Consider the following 13822-nt stretch of genomic DNA (forward strand, 5'->3'; position numbering starts at 1 on the left):
TTCGCCTCCCTAGGCTGCCGCTTGAATACTGGCGTAAGGAGTCTATCTGGGAGATCGCTACTGAGGCTGGCGTTCCAATAGAAGTCGACGCTTTCACGGAGGACCGTCGTCGGATGGGGTATGCGAGGGTCAAGGTGGAGGTGAATGCATGCTTACCGGTGCGGCCGGGGGTTTTTATCAGGGGGAAGGAAGGTAAGCTGTGGCAAACTTTCACCTATGAGTCTCTACCGCCGGTATGTTACCATTGTGGTCGACTCGGCCATGGGGGGAATGGGTGCCGGTACACGCCCCCGGTGTCGGCTACTGGCAGTGGGGGGTCTGGGGCCAATGCGACTGGAGGAGGAATACCAGATCATGGCTCTGGCGGTCAGGCGGAACCAGTGGTGGACGGGACGCGTTACCGTGTTTTTGGCCCATGGCTTGCCACGCACAGGGTGCCAGTGCCGGCGCGCGCGGGTGCTGCCCCAACTCCGGCTCGCCAGTCTGCAGCGGATGAGCCGAGTTCCCCCATCGCGGTGTCGACCTCCCCGGAGTCGCCTGTGGACACCGATGGGTGGCAAAAGCCCACCAAAGTGGCCAGGCGGCGGTCGCCGGGGAAGGGGGTGGTGGGCGACTCGGTGGCCAAGGAGACCGAGGTAACTCAAACTCAACCTGGTGCGGGCGCCGACTCAACCCCAGTGCAGACTGGGAAGGAAGGTGATCCGGGCCGGGCGGAGTTGGGACGGGCTAGACCTCTTGGGCTAAGGCCAAGCCTGGCGGCCCAAGGCGGGACGGACTTTGTGAAGTTGGACCAGGCTACTGCGAGTGGGCTGTCCCCGGGCCAGGGCCCCAGCCCGATGAAGCGGGCCAGGAGCCCGGCTGGATCGACTCGGAGCGTCGGGGCGGGTCGAGCGGCGAGCGAGTCACACCTACTCAGATCGTCGTCTTCCTCTTCTCTCGAAAGCGTGACGACCCGCCGGAAGGGGGTAGGGAAGAGGCATTTCCGGAGTGCCTCCCTGCCCCCGGTGAGACCCCCAGTGAGACCCCCCTTACGACCGATGCCGGCGGGTGCAGCGGCTAGTGGAGCTGTGGCGGAGAAGGCCCGTCTGCCGAGCGGGACGCGAGCGGCGGAGAGAGAATCCTCCCCGCGGCGGGCATCGGTCCAAGATGGCAGGTTGGCCCCGGCTGAGGAGCGGGGATCGGAAGGCGTCGCGATGGCCGGGAAGACGGCCGAGATCCTGGTGCGGCGTCCTGAGGTGAGTTTGGTTGGGGGTCTCTCAGAGGCTTTGGTTTCCCCTTCTAAACTGACAGGCAAGGGAATGAAGGTGATGGGTCTCCCTGTGGCGCCGAGAGACTCTTCCCAAGGTTCCGGGCGGCTGTCATCTCCTTCATGAACCGTGATAGGGCATCCATCACCCTCAGGACCTGTGGTAAGGAGGGGTCTGTTAGCTGTTTCGGGACAGGGATCCTCTTCTCCGATCCTGGAGCATGGGAAGGTTGTGGATTTGCTGAGAGCTGCGATCCAGGGGGATGATTTGGCATCAGGGGATGGAGGGGTCACTGTACCCGCTGTGATCAGCCCTGTAAGTTTGGGCCAAAACCTTTCTTAATTGTTTTGAATGAAGATACTTGCTTGGAATTGTAGGGGGGCAGCCAAGCCGTCCTTTTTGTCGTCATTTAAGAGATTGGTTCAGCTTCATGGCCCGGATATTTGTTTTCTCTGTAAAACCCGAGTATCGGGAGATGGGTTGCGTCGTGTGCTGCGGCGCTTGGCAGTTGATTGGGAAGTGCATGCTGTTGAGTCTCGAGGCTTATCTGGGGGCATCCTAGTGTTATGGAGGCGGGGGATAGCTTCTGTAGATATCATCTGCAATTGTACTCAGCAGGTGGTGATGGTAATTTCGGAACCGCACTTTCCTACCTGGGTTTTGTGCGGGGTGTATGCTAGCACTGACTACCGGACTAGGCGAGTATTGTGGGACGAGCTGACGAGCGTGTTGACCCAGGGAGTGCCGACTATGGTGGTAGGTGACTTTAACTGCATCTTAAGCCCCAGTGAGAAGAGAGGAGGTAGAGCCTACTCAGAGTCTGTGGACAGAAGGGAGTTTCGAGAGGTTTTGGAGAGAAATGGACTGGTGGACCTCGGGTTTTCTGGATCTCACTTCACCTGGTGCAACAATCAGCTTGGACAAGCTAGAGTGTGGGAGCGGATTGATAGAGCACTTGCTTCCCCAGACTGGATTCAGCGGTTTCCATCTTATCAGGTTAGTCATCTAGCCCGCATTGCATCTGATCACTGCCCTCTTTTGATCTCCACAGTGTCGGAGTCCACACATAGCAGCCCTTTCCGCTTCGAGAAGCTATGGCTGTCATACCCCCAGTCTTGGGACGTGGTTAGGGAGGCTTGGGGTATGCCAATGCGGGGTGACGCTATGCAGAGGGTGTCGCGTCGGTTGGAGCTTACCAAACGGCGCCTTCGCCGATGGAACCGCGAGGTCGTCGGCAATGTCTTTCGGAGGTTAGAAGTGGTGGAGGCTCAGATATCGGAGTTCCAAGGGCGGGAGGATCGAGGAGAGGAGCTCACGGTGGAGGATATGGCGGGCTTACGGCGATCGCTAGCTACCCATCATTCTTTGCTTCGCCAGCAGGAGATCCTTTGGAGACAGAAATCTAGAGTACAGTGGGTTAAGGATGGTGATCGGAATACCAGTTTCTTCCACCGGTCGACAGTTATCAGAAGGCAGAGGAACATGATTCGCTCCTTGCGGGTTGGGGCAAGTCAGCGAGTTGAGGAGGATGTAGCAGTGAGACAGGTGTTAGTGGAGTTCTTTAGATCGAGGTGGATGGAGGATGATGGATCATATGTTACAGGTCACATTCCCAGGTCGAGGGCTAGCATTGGGGAGTCAGAAAATGCAGCTTTGATTCGACCCATGTCAGAGATGGAGGTGAAGGAGGCGCTATGGAGTCTTGCTGAGGATAAGGCCCCAGGGCCGGACGGATTCCCACCATTTTTCTTTCGGAGGTATTGGTACATCATTCAGAGGGGTGTGGTGGAGGCAGTACAGCTTTATTTTAGTCGGTCGGTGATGGCAGATGAGTGGAAGGCCACCTTTATAACATTGATACCGAAGCGTCTGGATGCTTCAGAGCCGAGTCATTATAGACCCATCAGTTTATGCACTACCTTGTACAAGGTGGTCGCGAGGATCTTAGTGGGGAGGATGAAGGATATGTTACCGAGGATTATTAGCCAGGAGCAGGGAGCTTTTGTGGGCGGGAGGAGTATTTCTGATAATATTCTGCTAGCTCAGGAGCTGATGGGGGACCTAGTGCGTGCCTCGAGGAGACGATGTTTGATGGCTGTGAAGTTGGACATGGAGCGTGCCTATGACCGGATACGGTGGGATTTTCTTCGGCGGGCGCTGGAGAGCTTTGGGTTCCACCAGATTTGGATTGACTGGATTTTGGGATGTGTGCAGAGGCCCAGCTTCTCTATTTTGATTAACGGCACGCCATCGCCGTTCTTTCGAGCTACTATGGGTCTGCGTCAGGGTTGTCCACTATCCCCGTATCTCTTTATTATTTGCTCTGATGTACTCTCTCGTGCTTTGCATGCTGCTTGTGGGAACCGGGAGTTGGTCGCCTATAGTCCAGCTCCTGGCACCCCCATTTCTCACCTATTGTTTGCAGATGACTGCCTCTTGCTCACTCGGGCGAGAGAGACTGATGCGAGAGCCCTTCGGAGGGTCTTGACAGAGTACTGCGAGATGTCTGGGCAGAGAGTCAATATCCAAAAATCAGCCATACACTTCAGTCCGAGCACGGAGCGGAGGGTGCGACGGGAGGTCAGGGCGATCCTAGGGATGCAGGAGGAGGGGGCCCTGATTTACCTGGGGGTCCCCCTTACAGGGAGGAGGCTGCGGGTGGCGGAGTGCTCTACCTTGGTGCAGAGGGTGCGGAGCAGACTCGAGGGTTGGAGAGTGTCCTCTCTCTCTATGATGGGCAGATTGACGCTGATCAGGTCAGTCCTATGCTCTATGCCTATTTATCTGATGGCACACTCTGTTGTGCCGAAGACGGTACTGGAGGAGATTGAGAGGCTCATGAGGAGGTTCTTATGGGGCTCCTGTGGGGGAGGTCGCGGAGTACATTTGATGGCCTGGGAGAGGGTATGTTTGTCACTGCGGGAGGGTGGTTTAGGGGTGCAGTCACTCCAGGCGCGGCGCGAGGCTCTACTGGCGCGACGGGCAGTGCAGGTCGTTTTGGAGCCACAGGGTTTTTGGAGCCAGATCATGATAGCTAGATACGGTCGTGCGGGATTTACTGCACAGGCGGTAGGGGGCCGTAGAGTTTCCTTTATATGGCGAGAGATTGGGCGGCACTTGCCGATGGCCTTGGCTCATACTAGATGGTTGATTGGCGACGGACGGAGTATTGACGTGACTGAGGACTCGTGGGTGGATGCGCTCCCTTTGAGATTATGGCCGACGATGTTTAGTGGATCGGGGGCAGAGGGACTCCGGGTTTCCGACCTTCTCAGGCCGGGGGCGGCAGAGTGGGATGGTGATAGGCTTGACCAGCTATTTAGAGAGCATTTGGCAGAGCGGGTTCGGGCGCTTCCCATTCCGGTTTCTGCAGGTCCGGATGTCAGGGTCTGGAGCACTACTTGCAGAGCGAGTGTCGGGGTTGGTGATGTTTCCCGAGTTATTCAGCGGGAGTCAGTGCCAGGCCTAGATTGTGGCTGGGTGTGGAGGGTTGGGCTACACCAGAGGGCTGCTCTTTTCCTCTGGAAGGTGGCTTGGGAGTGTTTGCCGACGTGTTCAGTGCTGAGTAGATGAGGAGTGAGCCTCTCTCCTCTATGTCCGGATTGTGGGGAGGATGAGTCGGTGGATCATGCCCTTTTCCAGTGCGATCGGGCGCGGGATGTTTGGAGGCTGACTGGGACTCCGGAGGATGCGTGGAGTCGGAGGGACTGTTTTTTGGAGAGGGTTCAGAGATGGGCGGGCGCCCCTCCGATGCGCAGCATGGCTATTCGGGCAGCCTGTACAGCTTATCAGATATGGCTGGCCAGGAATGCCCGTGTTTTTGGCGAGGGTAGGCCGTCACCGCGTTTTGTGATGGAGCGGGCCAGTGCTCAGGCAGCAGAGATTATACATGTAGACTTAGGCCATAGACCTTTGATAGCTCGGGATATCTGGGGCCCCCATTCTGCTTCGGCAGCTTCACATAGGGTATTTTTTACCTCGGAGCCCCCACCCCCGAGTTTCCTCAAGGTCAATTTTGATGGCTCAGTCTTGGATGGAGGTAGGAGAGGAGGGGCTGGTTTTGTTATCAGGGGGCCGAGCTCTGGTGTGGTGGTGGCAGGGGGATGTCAGATTTTTGACACTTCGGTCCCTGGGGCAGAGCTGCGGGCAGCCTGGATGGGTATGTGCTACGTGCGGCGTGTGCTTCAGGCGACTTCAGTCCTGTTAGAGGGTGATTCTGCTACTGTGATTAGTTGGGTCCGAAAGGGCTCGTGCAGCTATGGGGGAGTTCACCCTCTGATCCGTGACATTTGGGATATGGCGAGGGAGATTAGGTTCCAGGCCATGCATGTATATCGCGAGGCCAATGGGGCGGCCGATTGGGTGGCGGCATATGTTGCGAGCCACTCATGAGGTACCCTATGGTCAGGCGAGTGTGAGTTGCCCGGAGCTCTTCGGAGCCTTTTGTTTTCTGACTCTATTGGGTGTATTCGTACCCGTGTTGTATGAAATACCCGTTTCATCAAAAAAAAAAAAAAAAGAAGAGAGAAAATAAGGGAAGAAAAAAAGAGAACTGTGAAGCCCTCTCTCCTTCCCTCCATCCTTTTCGAAATAAAGGAAGGTCGTCAACAGTGCTCATGATCGATGACCCCCAACAGCCGACGACCTTGGCGGTGGCGGCGAGGTGCCACGCCCGACGATGACCGGCAAAATGAAAGAAGTATCATAATAGGGGAGACACTATTACCAGCAATTTGGTGATTGGCCGACCGGATTTAAAGCAAAAATAGTGATTGTAGTGGTGCATGGGGTCAAGGGACCCACAACCGGCCAACGGACGGCCGACGATTGGCGATGATTGGCATCACCAAACCCATCAAATAAATAGGAGTTTCGACCCTTTAAATTGTGGAATCCATGGCACCCAGGCGGCCAGAGTTCCAGCCATGGACATAAGCCGTCGTGGGGCACCAGAGAGAGCCCCTTGTGCTTGTCGTCGGGGGTGAAACCAGTCGGAAACAAGCAAAGCAGAGGTTCGTTTCCAAAAATAGGGGAAGCAGAGCATCCCCCCTTCTTGGCCAAAATCCGGCAATCATCGACCCACGTTGGAGCTCCTAATGACCCCGGAAGAAAGAGAGAAAGGGTAGCTCAAGGGGGCCGAGTCCTTACCTAGTTTTCCAGCAAGGATTGGTTGCGACAATGATGAGAAGGTAATCAGCACTCGAAATGAAGAATCAAGGGAAACGCTGGGCGGCGAGCTTCGATTAAGACCAGTTCTCCGGTGAGGTGGAATAGAAACCGGGGAGCGCCTCTAAATAAACCTCAGGCGTGACCAGAATCCGACCTAGAGTCGGATTCCATCTGACAAGATCGGAAGGAAGAAGGCTCCCATCGGGAGTCCTCCTCTCTCTCCAGGCTCGTGCGCGGAATGTGCCACTTTTTTTTGTTTTGGGCCAAGATGTCTAGGCCAGTCATGTGGATCGGGTCCAGATTGCTAGGTTTTATAGTTTACTCTTTTTATGAGGAACAACATTCTCCATGGGCAGTCAGCCTAAAATGCATTGTTCTTCATACTTATGCATGCCAGCTGTTATCTTAAATTCTATAGAAGAAATTCGCAAGTATATGTAGCATGTTGATTCTTAAATTCCTAGATATCAGCTGGGTTAGCCAATTACATATTCATTTCACTCGATTTGGCATGAGATTACCAGTGCCGGCAATCTCAAGGGAATTGTTATTTTTTGTTGCATGAAGCTGGTTGAGTAGAATGGACAATGTTTGCTAAACGATCTAGATGGACTCAGGGGAAATTGTTATTTTTTGTTGCATGAGATTACACTTGGTTTTTTCTTTTGGATTTTCAACCCCAGATGGACTCAATTGAATTGATTATGTAGTTAAACTGTATAGGTAGCTCCCCGGTGGTTGTAATTTTTAAGGTCTTGTCATTTTTATATCCGTCGGCTGTTATGGTTCTTTGGATGGGCCCTTGTACAGCGCTCCAGTTTGCAATTTACACGGTGAGGTGGTCAAAGGCTCTATGGTCCTTGAGATATATCTGACAGTTGGATGCTTCGGGTAAGTCAGGCTTTATAGATGACACTATGTGATGAAAAGTCCGGAGCTGGAGGATATAAAACAAGTCTGAAATCAGTTCAAACATCCCAAATAGATGTTGGTTAGCTTGCATTTTACTTGATGCTGCTGCTGTATAAAGATAGGACTTGAACCTATCTACTGGTCAGTCACAGGAAGTTCTTATGCCAAGCGAAGATACTTGCATAGCTTGTTCCTTTATTTTTCTCTTTTCCTTTTTCAAGCCCATGCATGGCGGAATGATTGTTCGAGTGCGCGCATCTGCATGCGCGTGAAGGTGGTGTTTGGATGCCGAGAGATTTGAACACCTTACTGCCCAATAATATCCCATGGCGAGGAGTTTTTAAGGAGCCGACTCTGTTTTTGAACACAAAGTTAATAGTGGTGGGAGAATTGTGGATCATGACGAATCCCTGTTTTGAGGGATAACATGAATCACCTCTCAGATGGACGGATTATGTTACTCTTTAGGGTTCGTTTGGCTGGGGATTGAGGGTGTAGATTTGGCTGGTGGGATGATATTGGACCATCTAGATGGTGCCGCCAGGGCTGCTGCTAATGCAGTGGAGATGCTCGAGGTCGGAGAGGGTGGAGGTCTCGGAGGAGGTAGTGGGAGGAGTGGCGGTGTTGGCATAAGACTTTCCTCATACCGCCTAAGGAGATGCACATGCTAGAGAGCTTGTTTAACAAGTCAATGGTGAAAAGGTTGATGAATACACGGGCGCACCACCAATGTTAGAGCAGCTGAAAAGATGGTGATCAAAGAAAGGATATGAGAATAGCATGAATCCAAGTACTTTGATCTTCAAGGACTTTTGCCACCATTACACCATCGCTCGTGAAAGATAAATCCTAATAGCTAGGCTTCATTAGGATAACAGTAAGTTAAAGCTACTTCTAAGGTTGAGTCCTGCTGGTAAACAAAGTGCGAGATAAAGTAAAGCTATGATAAAATAGAATTTGTTGATATGTTGGATGTCGAAAGGATCCTTTATTTAGTATTATAATATGATATTTATAAGTAACTCTTATCGGTTGCTTTGACACTTCTTCTTGCCATTATGTGCCACATTGGCCACTATTGCTATACATAGTAAGTAGTGGCTCATTCACATCCTAGGTTGCGGTAGAATGGGTGCCATTTACTCAATTCACTCTTGTCCTTGCTAGTGTGCCACATATCCCACTATTATCATGCATGATAATGTCACCATTTTTTGCACTTTTTGGGTAGTTTGACTACTACTCCTAGGTTATGGATATGGTAATCAATATCCTTAGACTTTGCTTCACTAAAGACCTCATCCTAGACCAAATGCTCTCATTCCTCTCGGTTTACAGCACAATCATTTGGTCTATACTCTTAGCGTTTCAGTTTGTATCGCACAACCCACTTGAAGATTTACTACTCGGTCAGTTCTGGAGGGCTTTTGAAACTTATTATTTGATCAATCTCTAAAACACCATGGTTTGAAAGTAGTGTAAACAAATGCGGGGGCAGGGAAGATAGTAGGGAAGGGTCGCGCTGGAGAAGGGGATGAGGACATCCTGCCCTGAGACCATGCTCTCGACGTGCTCTATTTGGGAGGAGGCGGTGGGTCGGGTGGTAGTCATATCAAATGAAGTTATTTTTGCCTTTTCAAAAAAAAAAAAAATCATTGTAATCATTAGATGGGGATAAAATGGTTAATGGAAAAAGAAAAAAACTCCTTGTACGACGTAATCGTAAAACAGGGATAAAATGGTTGGTGACAAAAACAATTTATGACATGTTACCTTGAAATTAAATATACTTATTGAGGACAATAATTTTCCCTAAATATCCTATCACATTTGCAAATTGGACCTAGCATCGGCTTGGTTTAGGAGTGCTTCCTGTTAAAAGGATACTTCCTGGCCTATATGTAGGAGTTGTTTGGAGCCGTGTAGTTGAACCTGCACTGCAACTCAAATCTCATTGCATCTTATATTGTAGTAATTGACTTAAAAGGATGCTCGCTTCTTTTATTTGGAAAAGAGTTCAAAAAAATAAAGATCTCTGACAGAAATTCTATTGAATATCTTAAGAGTAGACGCGAAGTTGGTGCAGTTGACATAAACAAAGATGAGGATGTTCTGAACAAAGAACAACATCAAAACTATCAATGACGAGGGTTTAGGCATAGACCTGGATGCCCATAGGGAGAGAATTCGTGAAAGTGCAGGCCTAAGGATAGTATAGAAGATTAAGGAAAGAGATAGGGCGAACGCTAGAGGCGGTGCACGATAGTATAGAGGTGCAAGTGTGGGCAACAACGACAAAGGAGGCTGAGCAAAAAAGAGGGGAAAGAAAGAGGAAAAATTCTTTTATATTATTATTAAGATACCTGTTATAGGATAGCTTGAAGTTGTAGCTCAATGAGCAACTTAATTAATTGTATAATTTGGATTGCAAGTATCCTAACAAGTGAGCTAGCCTGTATCTGCAAACTTGAGCTACAAGCTGCTCCACTTACCAGACTCCAAACAACATCAAGTTTTATGCTTATATCAGCTACTCTATACCCAACTTACATCAGGTTTTGTTAATTATATATGGATGAATTAATGCTTGGACAACGTGAACCATTCTAAATATTTAGGGGAGGATTAAACGTTAACAATTAAAAGTACATGTCGACGTTGCACAAGATTAATGCACATCACCAGCGATCTAAAAATCCAAACGATACGACAGCAGAAACTCCAAACCGAGCAGCACACACTAGCTGATTCACTTGCCGGGTACAAAGTTGGTGGCGTAGGCCCAAGCGTTGTTGTTGACGGGATCAGCCAAGTGGTCGGCCAAGTTCTCCAACGGACCCTTGCCGGTGACGATGGCCTGCACGAAGAACCCGAACATCGAGAACATGGCCAGCCTGCCGTTCTTGATCTCCTTCACCTTCAGCTCCGCAAAGGCCTCGGGGTCGTCGGCCGGTCCGAGAGGATCGAAGCTACCGCCGGGGTACAGAGGGTCGGTCACCTCGCCGAGCGGCCCGCCAGCAATCCGGTAACCCTCCACGGCGCCCATCAGGATAACTTGGCAGGCCCAGATGGCCAGAATGCTCTGGGCGTGGATCAGGCTGGGGTTGCCCAAGTAGTCCAGACCGCCCTCACTGAAGATCTGGGCACCAGCCTTGAACCAGACGGCCTCACCGAACTTGACGCCATTGCGAGCGAGAAGCTCCGGGAAGACGCAGCCAAGAGCGCCGAGCATGGCCCACCGGCAGTGGATGACCTCGAGCTCACGGTTCTTGGCGAAGGTTTCAGGGTCGGCCGAGAGGCCGGCAGTGTCCCACCCGTAGTCGCCAGGGAATTCGCCGGTGAGGTAGGAGGGAGGCTCACCGGAGAACGGGCCCAAGTACTTGACACGGTCGGGGCCGTACCAGGGGCTGCCAGAGGCGATGGGCTTGGGCCTGCCGACGCTCTTGCGCATGGTGATCCTGCCCTCGCCTATGATGTCGGAGGCCGAGGGGGCGAGTTTCACAGCCTTGCCGGCGAGCGAGGGGGAAGAGAGGGCCATGGTGGCAGCCATGGTTGGATGGAGAAAGGGAGGAAGGAGTCTTGTCTCGTGTGACTGGTAGCAGGAGGAGAAAGACGGAGGAGAAGTGCTTTCTGGGGGTGATGGGGTGGGTGGCTGGGGGTATTAGTAATAGATGAAGGCAGTGGGGAGGGATGGAAAGAGGTAGGAGTCCTTATCCCGGGAAATCTATGCCTTTCTTTCTATTGGCTGATAGGGTTTTGTGGTTTAGATTAGGTCGAACAGTTGGCGCATTATGAGCCACAACCTGAGTGAGATATTATTAACTGAGTTCGTAAGTGGTGGTGGAATGTTTCCATTTTGGCTTGCTGCTGACCATGAGTCATCTTTCCATATCGAAATATCCTTGGAAATCTGGAGTTGGATAACGTGGTGATATGTAGGCCAATAAGAATGGTGGACGCAAAACCTTCGCCGACGAAAACTCTTCCAGAGTTTACCGATATCTGGTTAGCATGACTGAAAAGAACTTATTCTCTTAACAAAAAGAGAGAGAGAGGGAAAAGAATCACTCCTACCTGACCACACACATAAAAAGAGTGCAAAATAATTCCCAGCCGCTGGATTTAAGATTTGATGCACCAAAATATAAGACCCTTAACTTGGAATGAGAAGGAAAGGAGAAATGATTTTAAGGACGCTGAAGCAAAGAACGTTTTATGCATAAATTTCATAAATTTATTAGCTTCTAGAGCCCGGTTGCAATCCTTAGCAGCAAACACATGGCGGTTTCTAAGCTCTTTATTTACTTTATTATGCCTGAATAGCTAAGAGAGTATATATGGAGAGTTGGGGTGAACAACTTCCAAGAAAATGAGCAACTTATAATCGACTTATTCTGTTCTGCAGCTTCAAAACAGAATGTCTTCTTCTTGAATTGCATGTGAAAAGAATATTTTCTTGGAATTTGAAGCCTTAAAACTTAAAGAAGCCGCATTCTTTTCTCTCTTTTTTTAGCAAAATGGTGGCAGGCCACCCAAATTTCATTGCAAGAATGAAATAAAAGACAGCCCAAAGACTGGAAACAAAAGGGAGTGATCAAGAGATCACACATCCAAACAGAAGGGTGAATGGTTACCTTCAAAAAAAAAAATAAAAGAAAAAGACATAAAAGCGTCTATACCCTGTGACTATTGTCTTCAGGTTATCATGTCCCCTTTCTGGTTTAACTCGTTTGAGTTGTCCTAATACTCTTTTTTTTTTGAAGGGAAAAGGAGGAAGTGAAGTACTTGCCTCCCCCAACAATTTTATTAATCGTAGATTAATGTACAAAAGAAAAAGTAACAAATACAAAAAGAAAAAAGAGTTGTCCATGTACTCAACCTTAACATCAAAGAGTTGGATGACAAACTGAGAATTTTGATCTCCAAGAGCAGCCTAAAAGATCAAGCAGCTGTACCTTTCTTCCGTGTTCGTGTATCATTCATCGTCTCCTTGAGGCTCTGGAGTCTAAAGGTCTTTAGGATATCAAGGCTGGGCTACATTTGCACTGAGAAGAACCAGAAAATACTCCTGTCCTCCCACACTTATTACCACCAAAATGTTCTCCCGTTCAATCACAAGTTATAATGAACTACCACGTAGTGTCTTCTCCTGCAGATTCAATTTTCATTGTCTACCTCAATTTCAGCAGCTAACAGTTATTGACAACATTATGATGTCCTGCCACCTGAATGAGAGGCTAAAATTCCCCAAGAATTCTTGCTTCAGTGAATGTCATGCTAATGTACTGGATGATGATAGTAACGACCTTCAACTATATGCACCCAGCTTTCCCACCTCAGATAAAGAATATAGATCATGCCATTATAAATCCGCAATTGAGCTTTTGTTTTAGCTATTCTGAAGAAAGTTACAGGACAGTACCAGGAAAACAAGTTCAGAGCAGATCTGATTAGTAGAGAACTTTGGATTCCTTGGGAAAATTACGCATCTCAAACACAATCCCTTTTAGTTCGAAGGAAACCTGCTTTTCACTACCATTATTGTTCTTTTTGCTGATAAAACCTTTCTTGTATATTTACTCACTCTGATCAACTTGACTCAAGATCAATGTAAACTCCAGTCAGATTCTCCGATCTCTTACTATTTTCTCCTGTAGTTCATGAGAAGATAGGATGCTTTTTACATATGACTTGAATGCGACTCACACATTTCCTGTTCACTACATTTCAGCTATTGATATCTGAAATTGGTGGAAAAGAGATCGTTCTGTGAGGTGTGACATGCAATACTTGATCCCTATAGCAACCTTTGCATAGATGTTCTTTTCACTTCTTGGACTCACTCCCCATGATTTAACTTGTGCCATTATACAGTAAGCAGCAACTTGCACTATTGTTTAGAGTTGAGTTGCACATATTGATGGTTAAATATCATTACGCATATTGATAGTTTAGAGATGAATAACTCCCTTTATAGAAGAAAATTGTATGATTAAATTGAAAACAGGAAAATTGGCTGGTTAGACTCTATCTGCATAGTTTTAATGTTCTCTTCTACTTCCCCAGTTCCTACAGAAAAATAGTTAGAGCCATTGTATGAAGTTTCGCTTCAAGTCTGTTTCAGAGTTGGTAGGGATTAATATATTAATTTCTTGATTATTTGATTTCTAGAATACGAGACGAGCTCTAAACTGAGCCCGCATCCAACTCCTCAGTCCTCGTATTGATTCAAAGACGTGGGTCAGCCCATCCCAAATATTCAATACTCCGGGCTCCATCAAAACGAATACAAAAGGTAGTCTTATACACGATTACCTCGTCAGATTCGCATGCACGGATATCGAGGAAAAAGTTGGCACTACAGGGCGTCAGTCACGTGGGATGCTCCCTCCGACCTTTTTATGTCCACCGTGGGCTCCCTTCTGCAGCCCCCAGCTTGACAAAGCCGAGACAAAGCCGAAAATATAGCCGTTGCACTCGGCCGTTGCCCTCCT

At 49.2% G+C, this 13822-nt stretch overlaps 2 protein-coding genes across 2 annotated transcripts; one reads left to right on the forward strand and one right to left on the reverse strand.

Moving 5' to 3' along the window:
- The first annotated feature begins 5006 nt into the window (after positions 1–5006).
- Positions 5007–5639, forward strand: LOC120112011. The gene has a single exon (XM_039130589.1). It carries the CDS (start codon positions 5007–5009, stop codon positions 5637–5639), a length of 633 nt encoding a protein of 210 aa, XP_038986517.1.
- A 4227-nt stretch (positions 5640–9866) lies between these two features.
- Positions 9867–10981, reverse strand: LOC103699375 (chlorophyll a-b binding protein of LHCII type 1-like). The gene has a single exon (XM_008781419.4). It carries the CDS (start codon positions 10876–10878, stop codon positions 10078–10080), a length of 801 nt encoding a protein of 266 aa, XP_008779641.1. The 5' UTR covers positions 10879–10981; the 3' UTR covers positions 9867–10077.
- Positions 10982–13822: the final 2841 nt, after the last annotated feature.

The sequence above is a fragment of the Phoenix dactylifera genome, chromosome 9 (genome assembly GCF_009389715.1).
Source record: "Phoenix dactylifera cultivar Barhee BC4 chromosome 9, palm_55x_up_171113_PBpolish2nd_filt_p, whole genome shotgun sequence".
In the NCBI taxonomy this organism is placed as follows: domain Eukaryota; kingdom Viridiplantae; phylum Streptophyta; class Magnoliopsida; order Arecales; family Arecaceae; genus Phoenix; species Phoenix dactylifera.